The 18,389-nt window shown below is 51.8% G+C and overlaps 1 protein-coding gene across 8 annotated transcripts in view; it reads right to left on the bottom strand.

Annotated features, from left to right (window-relative positions):
- The window catches only part of LOC139761477 (glutamate receptor ionotropic, kainate 2-like), a 71,576-nt gene extending 56,384 nt beyond the window's left edge, over window positions 1-15,192 (bottom strand). For 2 of the 8 annotated variants that reach the window (XM_071685727.1, XM_071685729.1), the window contains exon 1: window positions 13,428-15,185. In XM_071685727.1, the coding sequence (XP_071541828.1) occupies window positions 13,428-13,575 (148 nt within the window). In that variant the 5' untranslated portion in view covers window positions 13,576-15,185. Of the gene's footprint in view, window positions 1-13,427 lie in introns of all 8 variants that reach the window. The other 6 variants (XM_071685722.1, XM_071685730.1, XM_071685725.1 and 3 more) reach the window with 5 other exon arrangements.
- Window positions 15,193-18,389: the final 3,197 nt, after the last annotated feature.

Here is an 18,389-nt window from a genome sequence, read left to right as displayed (position 1 = left end):
CATGTGATGAACTGATGATCTCTGATGCCCGAGTGATGATGATGATACGCTCACTCTGGATAATGTGTGCGTTGGTCTAGTGATGTGGCGCCGGCGGACCCTGGAGATGCTGGCGGACCCCAGAGACGCTAGCGGACCCCGGAGTTGCTGGCGAACCCTAGAGGTGCTGGTGGACCCTGGAGGTGCTGATGGACCCTGGAGGTGCTAGCATACCCTGGAGGTACTGATGGACCCTGAAGGTGCTGGCGGACCCTGGAGGTGCTGGCGGACCCTGGATGTGCTGGTGAACCCTGGAGGTGCTAGCATACCCTGGAGGTACTGGTGGACCCTGGAGGTGCTGGCGGACCCTGGAGGTGCTGGCGGACCCTGGATGTGCTGGTGGACCCTGGAGGTGCTAGCATACCCTGGAGGTACTGGTGGACCCTGGAGGTATTGGGAGGTGTGATGACCTACACCTACCAGCCAATGTAGACTGCCAGAGGTGCCCTGTGATCCGACCTGTGTAAAACGGAGAGTTGACCAGGTCGTCACATTCACCTGGTGGCCATGTCGTCTCCTAGTGCTTCTTCTGTCTTCCTAGTCAGGTTAGCAAGGTCCGGCCATGGCCTGAAGATGGGTTACTCTGGTGGCAAATTTCTGAAGGAAATATCCTGACGAATTATCAGCAAACTCTCTTGACCCGAGAAGCAGGAAATATCATCCTGCTGAGAACTAATGACCCGCCAGGCGGAGAACTGAAGGCACTGCTTGAAGGATGGTCGGAAGGATACCTCTGGTGTGTAGGAAGTACAGACATAAACAACAGAGACCAACTGGAGGGAGTCCATGACAGTCTGGGTATGTGTGTGGAGGAAAAGGATGAATAAAAGTCTTTTCGTAAGTAATGTTACAGATGATGGCGTCTGTGGAGAAAGGTTTAAACGACGGAATCTGTAATTGAAAGTTACCCTATCGTCAGACATTTGTACTTTATAGATATACAGCATTAAGCAAGTTTACTTTCCATACAAGCCTTTTCAACACGAGGTCAACAGCATGACGAGAAACTATATCTAAGTTATGGAACGACGACTGTCACCCTCAGGGTTAACGACAACATCTGTCGCTGGTACGATGGTTCTCTCCTCCGTGATATGTCTGACGCTCGGCTGCATCCATCATGGGACACAGACATTACCAGGAAGCTGAGGTGTTTACTTGTGGCAAGAGGAGCGTTGTGGAGGGAGACAGGGAGGGAAGTCCTAGAAGGAGGCAGGGAGAGAAGAAACTGGACTCCCCTCACCCTGTAGATCCCCCATACTTAAGGGTTTAGTTTCCTAAATTAAAGAATGGATCTCTGCAACAATCTTCTTCCTAAGTTAGTCTCCAATTTGCAGTAAAACTAAACGAACATTACACACACAAACACACACACACACACACACACACACACACACACACACACACATATATATATATATATATATATATATATATATATATATATATATATATATATATATATATATATATATATATATATTCTATATATATATATATATCCCTGAAAGACAGCAGTGAATACAAACATCTCCATTTTCTGTGCTGTAGTAAACTGGACGAGAAAGTTGTCGTAAAATTTTATGGCAGAAATTCTGGCTGGAAACATTGGTTGTTCATCGACTGAGTTGACTTAGAGCCATGAGAGAGTTGTGCCGGAGTGACCCAGGCCAGCGCCCCTGGGGTACTGACTGGGAAGAGAGAAGGAAGAAAGAAAGACGCAGGAAAAAGAGACGTGTGAGAATACCAGACGTGAGCAGCAACAGCAGTGGAGAGCACATCACACGAGGATGACACAGGAGCAGGCCATAGGAGGTGGGTGTTGGGAGTGGCCCTCGTTGACCTGCTCCAGGCTGGCTGGGTCCTGAGGGCGGCCCTCGTTGACCTGCTACAGGCTGGCTGGGTCCTGAGGGCGGCCCTCGTTGACCTGCTCCTGGCTGGCTGGCTGGCCGGGTAGCTGGCCTGGGAGAGCGACGAGGCGTGTGGGAAGGAGGAGAGGGAGAGGTGCAGCCGTGACCCAGAAGCGTCACCTCACAAGCCGGGGAAGCAACTTGTGACGGGTAATGGAGGCTGCCAACACCGTAGCTGCCTGACACATGATATGGCTCCAGTGGTGGCGGGCAACGACTTGGTGTTGCAGGGTAGTGTTGGCAGGAAGCAGGGTGTTGTGTCTGCTTGTGCCTGTATTTGTGCTTGTGTGTGTGTGTGTGTGTGTGTGTGTGTGTGTGTGAGGTACTGCTGCTGTACAAGCAGTCATGCGTTACAGCTGTTCCAGTATGTAACATAATTGTCTGCTGTTTACGTGTGCTGTGTGAGGCTTATGGTTGAGCTGCTGTACGGCCGCTGATGATGTAGGATGCAGCTGGCGCCTGCGCTGTGCTGCTGCATAGTATCTGCTGTTTCGCATGACGCTTCCCTCCTGTGCTGCCAGGGAACAGCAGTATGGTTCTTGCTGCCCCGGTGCAGCAGCTCCTGTCTGTCATGCAGCACAACGTGGGGTCCCACACGTCAAGAGTTGCATGACAGTTATCGTTCAGCTGTGCACACTGCTGATTCCAGTCATGACGAGGCAACTATTGCAGCTTCCTGATCCTCGTCACGTAATGCAGCTGCCCCTCCGTCACAACCCCCTCCGTCACAACCTCTCCGTCACAACCCCCTCCGTCACAACCCCTCCGTCACAACCCCTCCGTCACAACCCCCTCCGTCACAACCCCCTCCGTCACAACCCCTCCGTCACAACCCCCTCCGTCACAACCCCTCCGTCACAACCCCCTCCGTCACAACCCCTCCGTCACAACCCCCTCCGTCACAACCCTCCGTCACAACCCCTCCGTCACAACCCTCCCGTCACTGCATGTCTAAGGTACTACACTCCTTTACCCTTACGAGGCTACATCACCCCTCCATTGGATGACCCCCTCCACTACCACCCCTCCACTACCACCCCTCCACTACCACCCCTCCACTACTACCCCTCCACTACTACCCCTCCACTACTACCCCTCCACTACCACCCCTCCACTACCACCCCTCCACTACCACCCCTCCACTACTACCCCTCCACTACCACCCCTCCACTACCACCCCTCCACAGCCACCCCTCCACAGTCACCCCTCGGTGTAGGTGAGGGCAGAAGCCAGACAGCTGCACTGATGGCAAGGTTTGGTCGCCGTGGGGTGGGGTGGGGGGGGGGGCCAGTGGCCCACATATGTAGCTGTTGTAACGTGTGCAGTTACGTACCTCACGGGGGGGGGGTGGACCTGTACCACCGCGGTCGTGTTAGGTCAAAAGCGGTCCACAGGACCAACAGTGACCCACAGGGGGGCAGGAGCGGTCCACAGGGGACCAGGAGTGGCAGCAGAGTTGTATGTCCGTAACCACAACCTAAACCCCAAGTTATGAGTGGTTGTTAAGTGTGACTACAAGATGATATTAACAAATTTTATGTCATTACTTTCACCGTGATGATGTCACATGTGTAGGGGTGGGGGACCACACTAACTGGACCGGTACCCCCCACCCCCCTCAACCATACTGATCACAGGCGGTCCACCACCAGGTCCTATAGTGTACAGTGGTCCACCACCACCACCAGGTCCTGTAGTGTACAGTGGTCCACCACCACCACCAGGTCCTATAGTGTACAGTGGTCCACCACCACCAGGCTCTGTAGTGTACAGTGGTCCACCACCACCGCCAGGTCCTGTAGTGTACAGTGGTCCACCACCACCACCAGGTGATGTAGTGTACAGTGGTCCAGCACCACCACCAGGTGATGTAGTGTGCAGTGGTCCAGCACCACCACCAGGTGATGTAGTGTACAGTGGTTCAGCACCACCACCAGGTGCTGTAGTGTACAGTGGTCCAGCACCACCACCAGGTCCTATAGTGTACAGTGGTCCACCACCACCACCAGGTCCTGTAGTGTACAGTGGTCCACCACCACCACCAGGTCCTATAGTGTACAGTGGTCCACCACCACCAGGCTCTGTAGTGTACAGTGGTCCACCACCACCGCCAGGTCCTGTAGTGTACAGTGGTCCACCACCACCACCAGGTGATGTAGTGTACAGTGGTCCAGCACCACCACCAGGTGATGTAGTGTGCAGTGGTCCAGCACCACCACCAGGTGATGTAGTGTACAGTGGTCCAGCACCACCACCAGGTGATGTAGTGTACAGTGGTCCAGCACCACCACCAGGTGATGTAGTGTACAGTGGTCCAGCACCACCACCAGGTGCTGTAGTGTACAGTGGTCCAGCACCACCACCAGGTGATGTAGTGTACAGTGGTCTAGCACCATCACCAGGTGATGTAGTGTACAGTGGTCCAGCACCACCACCAGGTGATGTAGTGTACAGTGGTCCAGCACCACCACCAGGTGATGTAGTGTACAGTGGTCCAGCACCACCACCAGGTGATGTAGTGTACAGTGGTCCAGCACCACCACCAGGTGATGTAGTGTACAGTGGTCCAGCACCACCACCAGGTGATGTAGTGTACAGTGGTCCAGCACCATTACCAGGTGATGTAGTGTACAGTGGTCCAGCACCACCACCAGGTGATGTAGTGTACAGTGGTCCAGCACCACCACCAGGTGATGTAGTGTACAGTGGTCCAGCACCACCACCAGGTGATGTAGTGTACAGTGGTCCACTACCACCACCAGGTGCTGTAGTGTACAGTGGTCCAGCACCACCACCAGGTGATGTAGTGTGCAGTGGTCCAGCACCACCACCAGGTGATGTAGTGTACAGTGGTCCAGCACCACCACCAGGTGATGTAGTGTACAGTGGTCCAGCACCACCACCAGGTGATGTAGTGTACAGTGGTCCAGCACCACCACCAGGTGATGTAGTGTACAGTGGTCCAGCACCACCACCAGGTGATGTAGTGTACAGTGGTCCAGCACCATTACCAGGTGATGTAGTGTACAGTGGTCCAGCACCACCACCAGGTGATGTAGTGTACAGTGGTCCAGCACCACCACCAGGTGATGTAGTGTACAGTGGTCCAGCACCACCACCAGGTGCTGTAGTGTACAGTGGTCCAGCACCACCACCAGGTGTTGTAGTGTACAGATCGTACCGTTGGTCAACAAGTGGACCACATTATGTAGTGAGACAGAGAGACACTCTGGACCTGCTCGACCATCCAGCACAAGGGTTGTTGTGACACTCGAGGAGTTCCACTCAGGATTGACTTTATGTGAGTTCCTTCGTGATTTCCAACCTTACAGACACATACTTCAGGTTAACACTGGCTTGGGCGTGGAGAGTGTCAACCCACCGCAAACCATTGACAACAAGTGACACAGGCACCAACCCGCACGCCTCACCTCACTTAATTACTTTAATTAAAGTTTGTATTACTCCTGGCGGCAGGAAGTCGGTGCTAAGAGGTAATTACCGGAACTCTAATGATAAAGTTATTTCTTAATGACACTTGAGGATCAAGTTCATGAAAAGCTTGGCACATGACAGCCAAACTATTGCTGTAGTGCTGTGTACAGTCCTAGCACACCACCCTGCCAGACCCAGCACACCACCCTGCCAGACCCAGCACACCACCCTGCCAGTCCCAGCACACCACCCTGCCAGTCCCAGCACACCACCCTGCCAGTCCCAGCACACCACCCTGCCAGACCCAGCACACCACCCTGCCAGTCCCAGCACACCACCCTGCCAGTCCCAGCACACCACCCTGCCAGACCCAGCACACCACCCTGCCAGTCCCAGCACACCACCCTGCCAGACCCAGCACACCACCCTGCCAGTCCCAGCACACCACCCTGCCAGACCCAGCACACCACCCTGCCAGTCCCAGCACACCACCCTGCCAGACCCAGCACACCACCCTGCCAGACCCAGCACACCACCCTGCCAGACCCAGCACACCACCCTGCCAGTCCCAGCACACCACCCTGCCAGACCCAGCACACCACCCTGCCAGTCCCAGCACACCACCCTGCCAGTCCCAGCACACCACCCTGCCAGACCCAGCACACCACCCTGCCAGACCCAGCACACCACCCTGCCAGTCCCAGCACACCACCCTGCCAGTCCCAGCACACCACCCTGCCAGACCCAGCACACCACCCTGCCAGTCCCAGCACACCACCCTGCCAGTCCCAGCACACCACCCTGCCAGTCCCAGCACACCACCCTGCCAGTCCCAGCACACCACCCTGCCAGTCCCAGCACACCACCCTGCCAGTCCCAGCACACCCTAAGAGCCACAGAAACTTCTCTGTGGTCTGTGGAAGGGATGGGGAGGAGCCAGGACGGGGAGGAGCCAGGATGGGGAGGAACCAGGATGGGGAGGAACCAGGATGGGGAGGAACCAGGTTGGGGAGGAACCAGGATGGGGTGGAGCCAGGATGGGGAGGAGCCAGGTTGGGGAGGAGCCAGGATGGGGAGGAGCCAGGATGGGGAGGAGCCAGGATGGGGAGGGAAGAGCATCCCACACCCGGCATCTTGCGGTGCACCTGGCAAGTTGGCATTTGTTAAGACAACTTCCTCACGTGTGTGTGTGTGTGTGTGTGTGTGTGTGTTGTAATAACCCAGTATAACCGTACCGTCAACCCACCAGCTGGCCGACCGTCCACAACATTACCTTCACGTGGCTGGTTGTGACCTACCACGTCACCCACCCACCCACCCACCACCGTGTTTATCTGTGGCAGACGTTTGTGGTTCGTACCGTAGTGCCTCTCCCTGCCGGCCATCCCTGCCTCTCCCTGCCGGCCATCCCTGCTTCTCCCTGCCGACCATCCCTGCCTCTCCCTCTCCCACTAGCTCCCTGCAGCCGTCCTCCACCCACTCCCCCAGCCTGGCACCGTGCCCCTTCCCCCCACAGCCCGTCAGCTACGGAAGAAGCGATACGGAAATGAAGCGAGCTGTTGTGTTGTGTGTTGTGTTGTGTGTTGTGTGTTTTGTTGTGTGTTGTGTTGTGTGTTTTGTTGTGTTGTGTTGTGTTGTGTGTTTTGTTGTGTTGTGTTGTGTGTTGTGTGTTGTGTTATGTGTTGTGTTGTGTGTTGTGTTGTGTGTTGTGTTGAGCACGTGAGTATGGTAGGAACATTGTCGCCAACTGGGTACGGTTGACCACGGTGAGTCTAGGTACAGCTCGGGGTATGTATGTACTGTGTACTGTACTGTGTACTGTGTACTGTACAGTGTACTGTGTACCGTGTACTGTACAGTGTACTGTGTACCGTGTACTGTACAGTGTACTGTGTACTGTGTACTGTACAGTGTACTGTGTACCGTGTACTGTGTACTGTGTACCGTGTACTGTGACTGTGTACCGTGTACTGTGTACCGTGTACCGTGGACTGCGTACCTGCCTCACACGAGCAGTCACCACCGCCGGGTGTGTGGCAACGCCTGGCGGGAGCGTGTCCAGCACTCACAACCACCCGGTCTACCACAACACTGTTTACTTGACCTCCCAGCCAGACCACACTCTCCTCTCCTACAACCATGTATACCTCCCGATGTACAGCCATGTATACCTCCTAATGTACAGCCATGTATACCTTCTGATGTACAGCCATGTACACCTCCTGATGTACAGCCATGTATACCTCATGATGTACAGCCATGTATATCTCGTGATGTACAGCCATGTATACCTCCTGATGTACAGCCATGTATACCTTCTGATGTACAGCCATGTATACCTCCTAATGTACAGCCATGTATACCTCCCGATGTACAGCCATGTACGTCAGCCTTATGTACGGTGTCTTCAGCTGTTCCAGTTGTACTGGTAGCCACAGCTGGGGTCTGGACGGGGCCCCGCCCGCCAGCTGCTCCAGTTGTTGGCGATTTCACGGGTTTATGAAGTCATTGTGACGCTCTGGCTCAGAACAAAGCCTGGGTGGCGCACCTTAGTGAAGACGTTGTTAACCTGAACTACGATGACGTGAACAACATTTACAAACAATAACAAATGAAATACAAGCTGGTGGCGAGCGTACACTGGGGTCAGCTTAACCTGGGGCGGCAAGAGGTTCTCATCTTAATAATTAATGGAAAGTAAATATTGAATATCTTACGTAAATGGTTGACAGTAATCTGTTAATCTAACAAGAAGCAACAAGCGATTCCTGGATGATCACCACAACAGAGGAGGTTGGCAGGGCAGCGTGGGATGCCTCACCAGTATAACAACACCCCAACATAACTCCCCAGGATTATGACAATCGTTACTGGGAAAATGTTGGAAGGTTTGGCAGGTGAGAGCGGCCGGATGCAAGGCACAAGGACGTCCAGGCGAGACAGTGACCCACAAGTTTTACCAAACCAATCAACCAGTCGACCACTCCACTGCCCACCTCAGCCCTCACACTGGTCACAATCAACCAGTCGACCACTCCACTGCCCACCTCAACCTTCACACTGGTCACACTTGACCACAACAGTGTCTCTGGTCACACTTGTAAGACATGCATTATTGAACCAAATATCTTACGAGATATTAAGATGGCAACCCCAGGAAGATAAGGACCTTCTAACCTCAGTTTGATCAACGTTAATTCTAGTATGATCAACGTTAACCCCAGTATGATCAACGTTAACCTCAGTTTGATCAACGTTAACCCCAGTATGATAACGTTAACCCCAGTATTATCAACGTTAACCCCTGTATGATCAACGTTAACCCCTGTATGATCAACGATAACCCCAGTATGATAACGTTAACCCCAGTATGATCAACGTTAACCCCTGTATGATCAACGTTAACCCCTGTATGATCAACGTTAACCCCAGTATGATGAACCTCTGCAACAAAGATTGGGTGGAGCAGAAGTTGAATCATTGCAGTGTGAGCAGCCAGCCTCGTGGTGACCAGCACCTCAGCCTCTCACATTCTGCTGAAGATGAACTTAAATGCCTCGCACGTTCAGTGACGTCACAATACTCATTGCACAATGTGTCATTCCACAAGAAAGAGAAGACCCCGTGAGGTACAACAACAGCAAGATACATTATACACTAAGCACATGACTTCCAGTAACATAAAGGATGTCAAACTTGGAGAAATGACGATTGTGGTCAGCCAGGACGAGAGAGGACAACACGTTCTTGTAAACAGTCACAACAGAGGACACACACACACTTGTATGAAGAGGGAATAACAATCTTTCTCTCGTGGATGAAAAAAGAAAAAAAATGTTTCTTGCTTCTGCCAGAACTTTAAAGGTTCATCCTCCTACTCGGCCCGGGTAAAGGGATTAGCTAAACGAGGTTCTGTCAATCAGCAAGTAATGAGGCAATTACCTCACTTAACACTGATGAACATAACACTTTTGTTTTACAATGATTGTACATCCCAGGGGCTGTACACTGGTGGTATGTACATTCCAGGGGCTGTACACTGGTGGTGTGTACATCCCAGGGGCTGTACACTGGTGGTGTGTACATCCCAAGGGCTGTACACTGGTGGTGTGTACATCCCAGGGGCTGTACACTGGTGATGTGTACATTTCAGGGGCTGTACACTGGTAGTGTGTACACCTAGCAGGACTGGAGACTGGCAGACGTCACTCCTGTATACAAAAAGGGAAGCACCAAATTGCTTGGCTATTCAACACGACTCTCTCGTGTGGACCCTTGATGGCTCTTATGTTGTCCAGGAAAACTTGGAACTGACGTACATGTTTCCAGTTCACAAGGTAGAGAGGAAAGCTGTGCCAGACCCCCAGTGATATGATAGATAACTGAAATATTAATGTGAGACAAACAGTGAGTTACGTGACACGCAAATGATGTCGAAAAATGAGGGCAAGTGGGAGTTGGATGTGGGCTGCCCCTCCTCACAGATATTTAGGTCAATGGCCATATTTTGGATGGTGTGGACACGCAACAGACTGCAGGAGTAACATTAAGACACACACACACACACACACGACTCTACACAACCTAGATTGTGGTGTCAGACTTACCAACATGATGTTATGGATGGATGACCAAGAAATGCTTATATCATTTCCTGAGTGATAGCCTTCCATGATCTCATCCTCTAAACACATTAAATACAATCCATGAATTATGACAAATTAACGATTTCATAAGAAAAATATGGAATTTTTCTTTAGTACATATTTCTTATTAAATCTGATCAAGTGTTACATAACATCAATCAATCTGTTTGTGTTGTTGCCTGACTGACGTCATCCTAGTGACGAAGTGAGAGATGACGGAAGCTTGAGGTCTAATGACACTATACCATGCAACCTCTCTCGCCCTCAACGTCTTGATTACTCACTTTATATTCATATATTCATTTTCATTATCATTATACCCCCTAAGAACACTTTCTATAGGCTTCCTGGGCCTTCCAGGTTGCACTCCATACAGGAGCAGGGAACCGATGGATTCCTTTGGAGCAAGAAGGTCCTCCCTCAATGAGACTACCCTCTCCTCTGCCCATTGGCTATGACGCAGCCTTGCCGATGACTTTTCACAAGTGGTGTACCTACAAGCAAGGTAAGTCCTGCGACATTGTTCAGTTAATTACCTAACCTAACCTAACCAGGCCATCATTATGGCGGGTGTGCAGCCAGGCCCACTGTTGTCGCATCTGTTGACGCCGCAGATTAATTGGACAATGGCAGCTGCAGGCGCGTCTTCCCAGCGTCGTGTCGTCGTCAGGAATATATTGGTTGTAAAAGATGGTCGCATGTCTGAGGTTATCCATCGTTGTTGTGTTATCGTGGGCGTAGTGTTGTGTGTACCACCTGAACCTCTGTCCTAAGGTCCACAGTCCATCCTGCAGTGTTTCTTCCCTCCATTTCATATGTTCCACCGTTCACGGGTTTACACGTCCTATGAAAACATCCAGTTGTGGGGTTCGATAATTTGATGTTTCTGGTCACTCAGGAAACTTGGATCATTCAGTGGAGTCGTTGTTCCAAAGTTTTGCTCGTTTTAGAGTCTTTATCATGTGCGAGTCTTGATCATTTACACGTTCGATTATTGCAAGGCTGCGGTCGCTCTGTTTTGTGTTGACTGCTGCAAGTCACATACTCCGTAATTATGTATTGTTGGGCCTTGTGGTTCCTGGACTTTGTTCCATGGTTTCCCTAAGAAGATCCTCACTCGATGTGTCATCTTTATCCTTCCAGAAATTTGGTGTTCCAGACCCGATTTCACCACAGGTCTCGTTGGTCCCCAGGATCAACGTGTCGTCGTCAACCACTCAAGTATCTCGTTCGTTTTGATGTCCCGGAAATTTGAAGGTCTGAGGCTTGTGGTGATGTTAGTATGAGCAGTTCCAGGTGATCGTTTGGTAAAGTGTTTCATTCCGTGCAGTGGTGGGAAGCAGTTGCAGGGATTGCAACATGGGATATCATCACCAAACAAGTATAAACGCTGCAGAACCTCACTTCGTCCAGTGTGTTCTCTCATGTGTGATGCAGCGGCAGCTTCACTCTGCAGTTGTCATAATATGTAAACGCTCCAGTTTTGCTAATGCCGGGAAGTGTGACTCTGGTGAGGATGTGTATGTTGATGAGCTGCCAGTGTTCCTCCTGGCCACCTCATTATACATGTGTTAACATCCAGTGTAGAGTAGTGGCAGGCAGCCACGCCAACCCTTCACACGTTCATTAGTGGCAACGTTAAAGTTTAGCGCAGAGGGAGGTGGGCGGGGCCTCAAGCAAGTCCCGTCCATCATTATGCTCTCAACCTCCGCCTGGAGTTAGTCTGTATTCTGTATGATGTAATATTTGTAACTTCAGCTACGTCACGCAAGAAAATTTCAGCAATCCTCTACTACAAGTTACTCTTCCAGAAGCATTCAGTTTAAGCGGAACATCAAACTGGAATGAAATCTGAAGATATTATCTCGGGAACTGAGGCAGACGATCAAGTTGGATCAGGTGGAAAACATGGCCAGCCAGAACAGTATTTTGTTCTTCATGACCACCACAAAATATGGCCAGAACAGTATTTTGTTCTTCATGACCACCACAAAATATGGCCAGAACAAAATCCTGTTCATCATGGCCAACTCAACATGTAGTCAGAACAGTTCGTTGTTCATCATGGCCATCTACTAGTTCATGTTCTTATTAACATCATACGTCTGTCAGCATGGTAAATGCTGCCAAGCACTATAGATGGGAACCCCACTAGCCAGCCATGTTATAATGTCTTACAGGAGAGTCATGATTATCACCATCTAATTCTTTACATCTAATGTAATTGTATAATGTATTACTTGCTACTGAGGATGAGGTTTGTGAGCATCGTCTCACGTCTTCTTGTTGCCTCTCGTATATTCAAGCCAGGAAGACCCTTCCTTGGGCAGCACAATAACCCTCCGGCAAGGCTGTTATATCCACCCTACCCGCTGTCTCCCTCCATCTCTCAAGGACTCTACATCACAATTTCCTTTTAGGAGAAACATATACACCTCCAGACGCACTATTTATTTCCTTTCTTTTTAAATCTTTTATCATCATGTAGAGATATGTGTTATCCTGAACCATCGAAGGCTGAGGCACAGGACTAGTTGTGTATGCTCCACAAGTTCTTCTTGGCCAGGTGAGACGTCTTTCTCTCGGAAGGTTTACATGAACAAGATAACGTTTGTTCAGCTGGCACCTCTCCTCTGTCCACCTGAGCCTCATAGGAGAACAAAAGACTCCCTCTCCCTGTCCACAATCATTCTCCCGGAACACACACACACGGCCCTGTACTCAGGCTCCCATGATGCGAGAGCCCCGGATCTGGCTACCCAAGTCTTAACCGAACTTAAGCAGATCCGTTGTTATCCGTGTTGCAGTACCAGGCCCGCCGCCTGTAACTCATCCTTCACGAAGAGGTATGATGCAGTGCCTCCCCCACCAGCCACACAGGTCGTGGCTACGGACCTCACCACCCTCACCCTTGCTGACTGACTTTGGTTATGTTTTATTTTGTTTCTGCGGTGGGGAGGTGGGGCTGTCATACTACGGTGTTTGTGTGTGTGTGTGTTGTGTGTGTGTGTGTGTGTGTGTGTGTGTGTATGTGTGTGTGTGTGTGTTGTACCTGTACGTGAGGGACCACCATGTGATGTACATTATGGTGCACCAGCATCTGATGGTTTGTTATGTCTGGGTGTCAGCGTGCTGTGTGCTGGCCACGTTCGTCTTACATATAATTTCGTGTTTTTGGGAAGGTTACATTTGTATAAACAATGACAGATGTAAACACTGACTGCCCGTTACACTGTGACGAACGTAGCTTATGTCACAAGCTACACTAACATAACTAATCAAATACATCACAATGCCTGGTCACACCGTAACATAACAAGTCACACTCATCAAACTGATTGGTTACACTGTAACATAACCGGTCACACTGATCACACTGCTGCAGGAGGTACTTACCTACTCTGATGACAGGAGGCAACGCTGACGCTGCAGGGAGGGTGAGCAGCAGTTCTCCAGCTGTCAGGAGGAACAGTACTGTAGGCAGCAGCAAGACTCGGGGCAAGCAGCTGGAAGCAGACGACCCCATACTGGCGTACCAGGCCATCAGGACTACAGGGCAAGTCAGGTCACCAGGAATACACAGAGGTGGCTTGCTGAGTACGTTATAAGGTCAACATAATGGGCGTGAGGTGTGAGGCGGAACTATAGTCATGAGGCATAGTGGAGAAGTTGACCTTCCCTCACGACCAAGGTGATCCCAGGGGCTTCCATCCACGGATCAGACTGGGTCAAGGAGCACACAGGGGTCGCAGGGTAGCCAGGAGAGGCCAGGTACACAGGAGCCAGTCAGTGTACAATGTTGCCCCTGATACAGTTACCAGTCGCTTCCACAAAACTGATACACTGGACGTAAACAACAAGACATCATTATCATTATTCACACTTTCAGTAAACTATACAATTTGTTTCTAGTGAATAATGAATATGATCTTGGTGTATGAAGATTGTGGCAGGTGATGTAAGAGAGGCGTCACACGGCTGTCTGATGTGTCCTATACAGGGAGTGTATGATACACTTGCCAGGCTAACAAAGAGAACTTGCTGGCTTCTGTCGCTCTTACTGTTAACCTACAGCAAGACACGTCCAGTGTGTTCATCCAGTCAACACTAAACTGATTTTGTGCATTTTGTTGACGAGCGAGAAGTGGTCCCCGGCCATCACCAGTGGCCTTTGTTGCACTATATACCACAGTTGTGTGTGGTCCTCCTGCAGACCTTACCACACAGTGTAGCAAGTGAGTGACGTGTGGCAGATCATCACATGTCAACACCGTCTGACTAACATGTCACCCACCGTGAGAGGGAGGTGTACTGGGGAGCAATACATCAAGAAAATCAACACTGATAACACTCATCGAACTGTTGCAACAGACGAGAGTTGCAACACTTATGTTGCTTCCCTTCCAACAACAACAACAACAACAGTCAAGTGAACACAGGTATGTTGTGAAGATCTTTCTCAGGACTAGGGCGGGAGGCGGGGGACACTGGCAGGGACCTAACAGGTCCTCTGGAGGGTCATACTTGACAAACACCTGTTGACATCTTACATTTTAGGTCCACAATAATGTTCTTTATTTTCATCAATCGTTAACGTTGGTAGACGATGTCTCATATTTCTATTAACCAAGAAAAACAGAATATTTCCATCACCAAACATTACACCACGTTTACTGATCCTTCTCCATATGTGTATGGCATCTCCCACACGACTAACCACTCCAGGTTTTCACTATAGTAGTCAGATCAATGAAAGGAAAGGATAGAGCAGCACTGGAACGGCCGGAGAGCTGGACGCGCCACACCCTACTATGCTGGCGGTCCGCGGACCACTGGCGGCTCGGGCCCTTATCTCCAGCTCTGCCAACATCCTCCCACACGTTCCCTTCCAGCACTCGCCTCTCGCACCTTCTTCTTCCCCTCCTACACGCCCATCATCTTTCATCACTCATGTACGTACCTTATCACCTTTACTGCCATCTGTACTCCGGCTCCCATCACGGTTTCCTTACATCTTTTTCTCCTGCCATCATCATCATCTGTAAGACAGTGTGGACCCTAGTGAGCCATCGTCATCATCCACTGGCTTCAACTTTGAGGCTACTTTCCCTGAGTTACGCTTCCATGTCCTCCACATCTACCCTACACCCCCCTCACCAGGACGACTCGTCGTCCTTCACTAGAGAACTCTACCATTCTCAGGTATGTGTGGTACCTGAAGGCTTCCCTCACTCTCCATGTCATCATAACTTTAACATCTGTCACTCTCTACCAGCTGGTACCATGAGCATCGCTCTGTATCTTCGTCACAGCCATCAACACCTGTTCCTCCCACCATCTGCCTGGCCACTCCACCATCTGCGCCTGGGTTCGTGCGAGCACATTGTCTCCACCTGCCCCGTCATCTTCATCATTGTCACACGCCCCACCCACCACCACCACCACCACCACCACCACCACCACCACCACCACTATCACCACCACCACCACCACTATCACCACCACCACCACCACTATCACCACCACCACCACCACCACCACTATCACCACCACCACCACCACTATCACCACCACCACCACCACCACTATCACCACCACCACTATCACCACCACCACCACCACCACTATCACCACCACCACCACCACCACTATCACCACCACCACTATCACCACCACCACCACCACTATCACCACCACCACTATCACCACCACCACTATCACCACCACCACTATCACCACTATCACCACCACCACCACCACTATCACCACTATCACCACCACCACCACCACTATCACCACCACCACTATCACCACCACCACTATCACCACCACCACTATCACCACTATCACCACCACCACCACCACTATCACCACCACCACATTTTTCTTAATTCCAACTGTACCACAGCCCTCCCCCTACCACCAGCCCTCCACCTTCCAGGCACCCGGCACCCAGCACACGGCACCCAGCACTCGGCACCCGGCACCCAGAACCCAACACCCAGAACCCAGCACCCAGAACCCGGCACCCAGCACACGGCACCCAGCACTCGGCACCCGGCACCCAGAACCCGGCACCCAGCACCCGGCACCCAGAACCCGGCACCCAGCACCCAGCACCCAGAACCCAGAACCCAACACCCAGAACCCAGCACCCAGAACCCGGCACCCAGCACCCAGAACCCAGCACCCAGAACCCAGCACCCAGAACCCAGCACCCAGAACCCGGCACCCAGAACCCAGCACCCAGAACCCAGCACCCAGAACCCAGCACCCAGAACCCAGCACCCAGAACCCGGCACCCAGCACCCAGCACCCAGAACCCGGCACCCAGAACCCAGAACCCAGCACCCAGAACCCGAACCCGGCACCCAGCACCCAGAACCCGGCACCCAGAACCCGGCACCCAGAATCCAGCACCCAGAACCCGGCACCCGGCACCCAGCACCCAGAACCCAGCACCCAGCACCCAGAACCCGGCACCCAGAACCCGGCACTCGGCACCCTGTAAGAGGTGGTGGGTGGTGGGACGATTCAGGAAGGTGGCCATTACGTTATGAGCTGAGGAAACTGGTGTCTTCACCACCTCTGTAGCTCTTGAGAAGATCACTCCCTCCCCCCGTACACACACACACACACACACACACACACACACACACACACACACCTGGGGTGGAGGGAGATGAGGTTGGGGAAGTGTGGAGGGGGTGGGAGGAGCAGAGAACTCGAGGGAGGGAGGAAGGGAGGGGGGATGAGGGGAAGGGGGAGAGAGAGAAGCCTGACAGGGGGTGAGGGCCGACGGAAGAAGCGGCTGGATTTGTCCATAATCAACTTAGGCGGCCAGCAGAACACCCCTCCCCCACCCCCCACCCTCCCCTGCTGTGTGCGTCACGTCCAGTGATGGTGTTCTGCTACTGGTACTGGTTGAGGTACTGGTGGAGGGGCTCTGGTACTGGTGGAGGTGCTGGTGGAGGGGCTCTGGTACTGGTGCAGTTGTTACTGAGCCACTGGTGATGGTATCAGTAGTGTACTGGTGTTAGCAGGCGGTGGTACTGGTCATATTGGTACTGCGGTAAGCCATATAACATAACGTTCCTTACCGGCAACACCTGGTTGACTGGTCACCTGGTTGACTGGTCACCTGGTCATCAGCTCGGATCCGTGACCTACAAGTCGACCAGTTCAGTCGTCAGGTCGTGTGTTCTGGTATGGACACTGAGCCAGGCGGGATCTGTGTACCAATATGTTTTCATTCCAGCTTGAGCGCTGCCTTAATGAAAGCCAGGCTTTTGTGACGCTCAACTGAACTTGATGTGGACGTCTTTCGTTTGGTCTTGATTGCTTTACTGGCAGACTTGCTGAAGTCAAGAATAAAGTTTAGGAGGAACTTGACCAGGAACCATGTCAGGGAGCCCGCACGTGTGTTCCCACATCCACCTCAACCCTATCAGGGAAGCTCCCCTAGCTCCCTCAGCCTGCCCTAGCTCCCCTAGCTCCACCAGGCTCCCCCAGCCTGCCCTAGCTTCACGAGGCTCCCTTATCCTGTCCTAGCTCCCCATTCTTCCCAAACTCCCCAGTGTTCACCAGACTCCCCTTAATAGCTCCCCTGCGGGAAAACGGGCCAAAACCCACAGTGTAAGCCGCCATGAGAACCTAAACTGTCATGGGCACAATTGTACGCGGTAAGCGTCCTGCGTCTGCTGCCGAGCCACAACCTGATCACGACGTGAGGCAACGCACACCTTACGTCACCTAGGAAAACAGATTAGATTGCCAGAGTCGTGATGGTCTTGTGTTTTGCCCGAGACCTTCGTGGCAGAATGTTTGTAATCACATTAAACTGATGCAGAAGTTGAAGGTAATGTCTCGCTTCCTTCACAGGTCATAAACTTCCGGGGACAGTATATGTAAGTCGGCGACTGAAGGTAGCAAGTGAGGCGGGTTCTTGGTAACTTGTGGTCTGATGGTTGACGATCGTGCACGTCCTGGACACACACTGATACACTACAGACATAACTTCTTACCTTCCTGACCCACGAGTCCTTCTACTGAGCTCTTGTCGTAGCGCACATTTAGCTGGCCATATCCGCTGGATGGAACCATAGCTCAAGAGGTGTGTGTGTGTGTGTGTGTGTGTGTGTGTGTGTGTGTGTGTGTTTGGGCTGATATATGCGTTTCTATTTAAGGGTACAAGTGCGACTAACTGTACCTATGTGTATGACAGAAGTGGAATGTGACGAAACCTGAGGAACTTTCTCATTATAAGTGTGAGGCATGAGGTGTTAGTGACAGGGCCAGGCTCCCAGGGTTACTAGCCAGTGTGAGGGCCGGGTGAGAGGCAGACAGTGAGGGACGCAA

Source organism: Panulirus ornatus, chromosome 40 (genome assembly GCF_036320965.1).
Source record: "Panulirus ornatus isolate Po-2019 chromosome 40, ASM3632096v1, whole genome shotgun sequence".
Lineage (NCBI taxonomy): Eukaryota > Metazoa > Arthropoda > Malacostraca > Decapoda > Palinuridae > Panulirus > Panulirus ornatus.
Note: the sequence above shows the minus strand (reverse complement) of the source record. Positions and strands in the feature narration are given on the sequence as shown.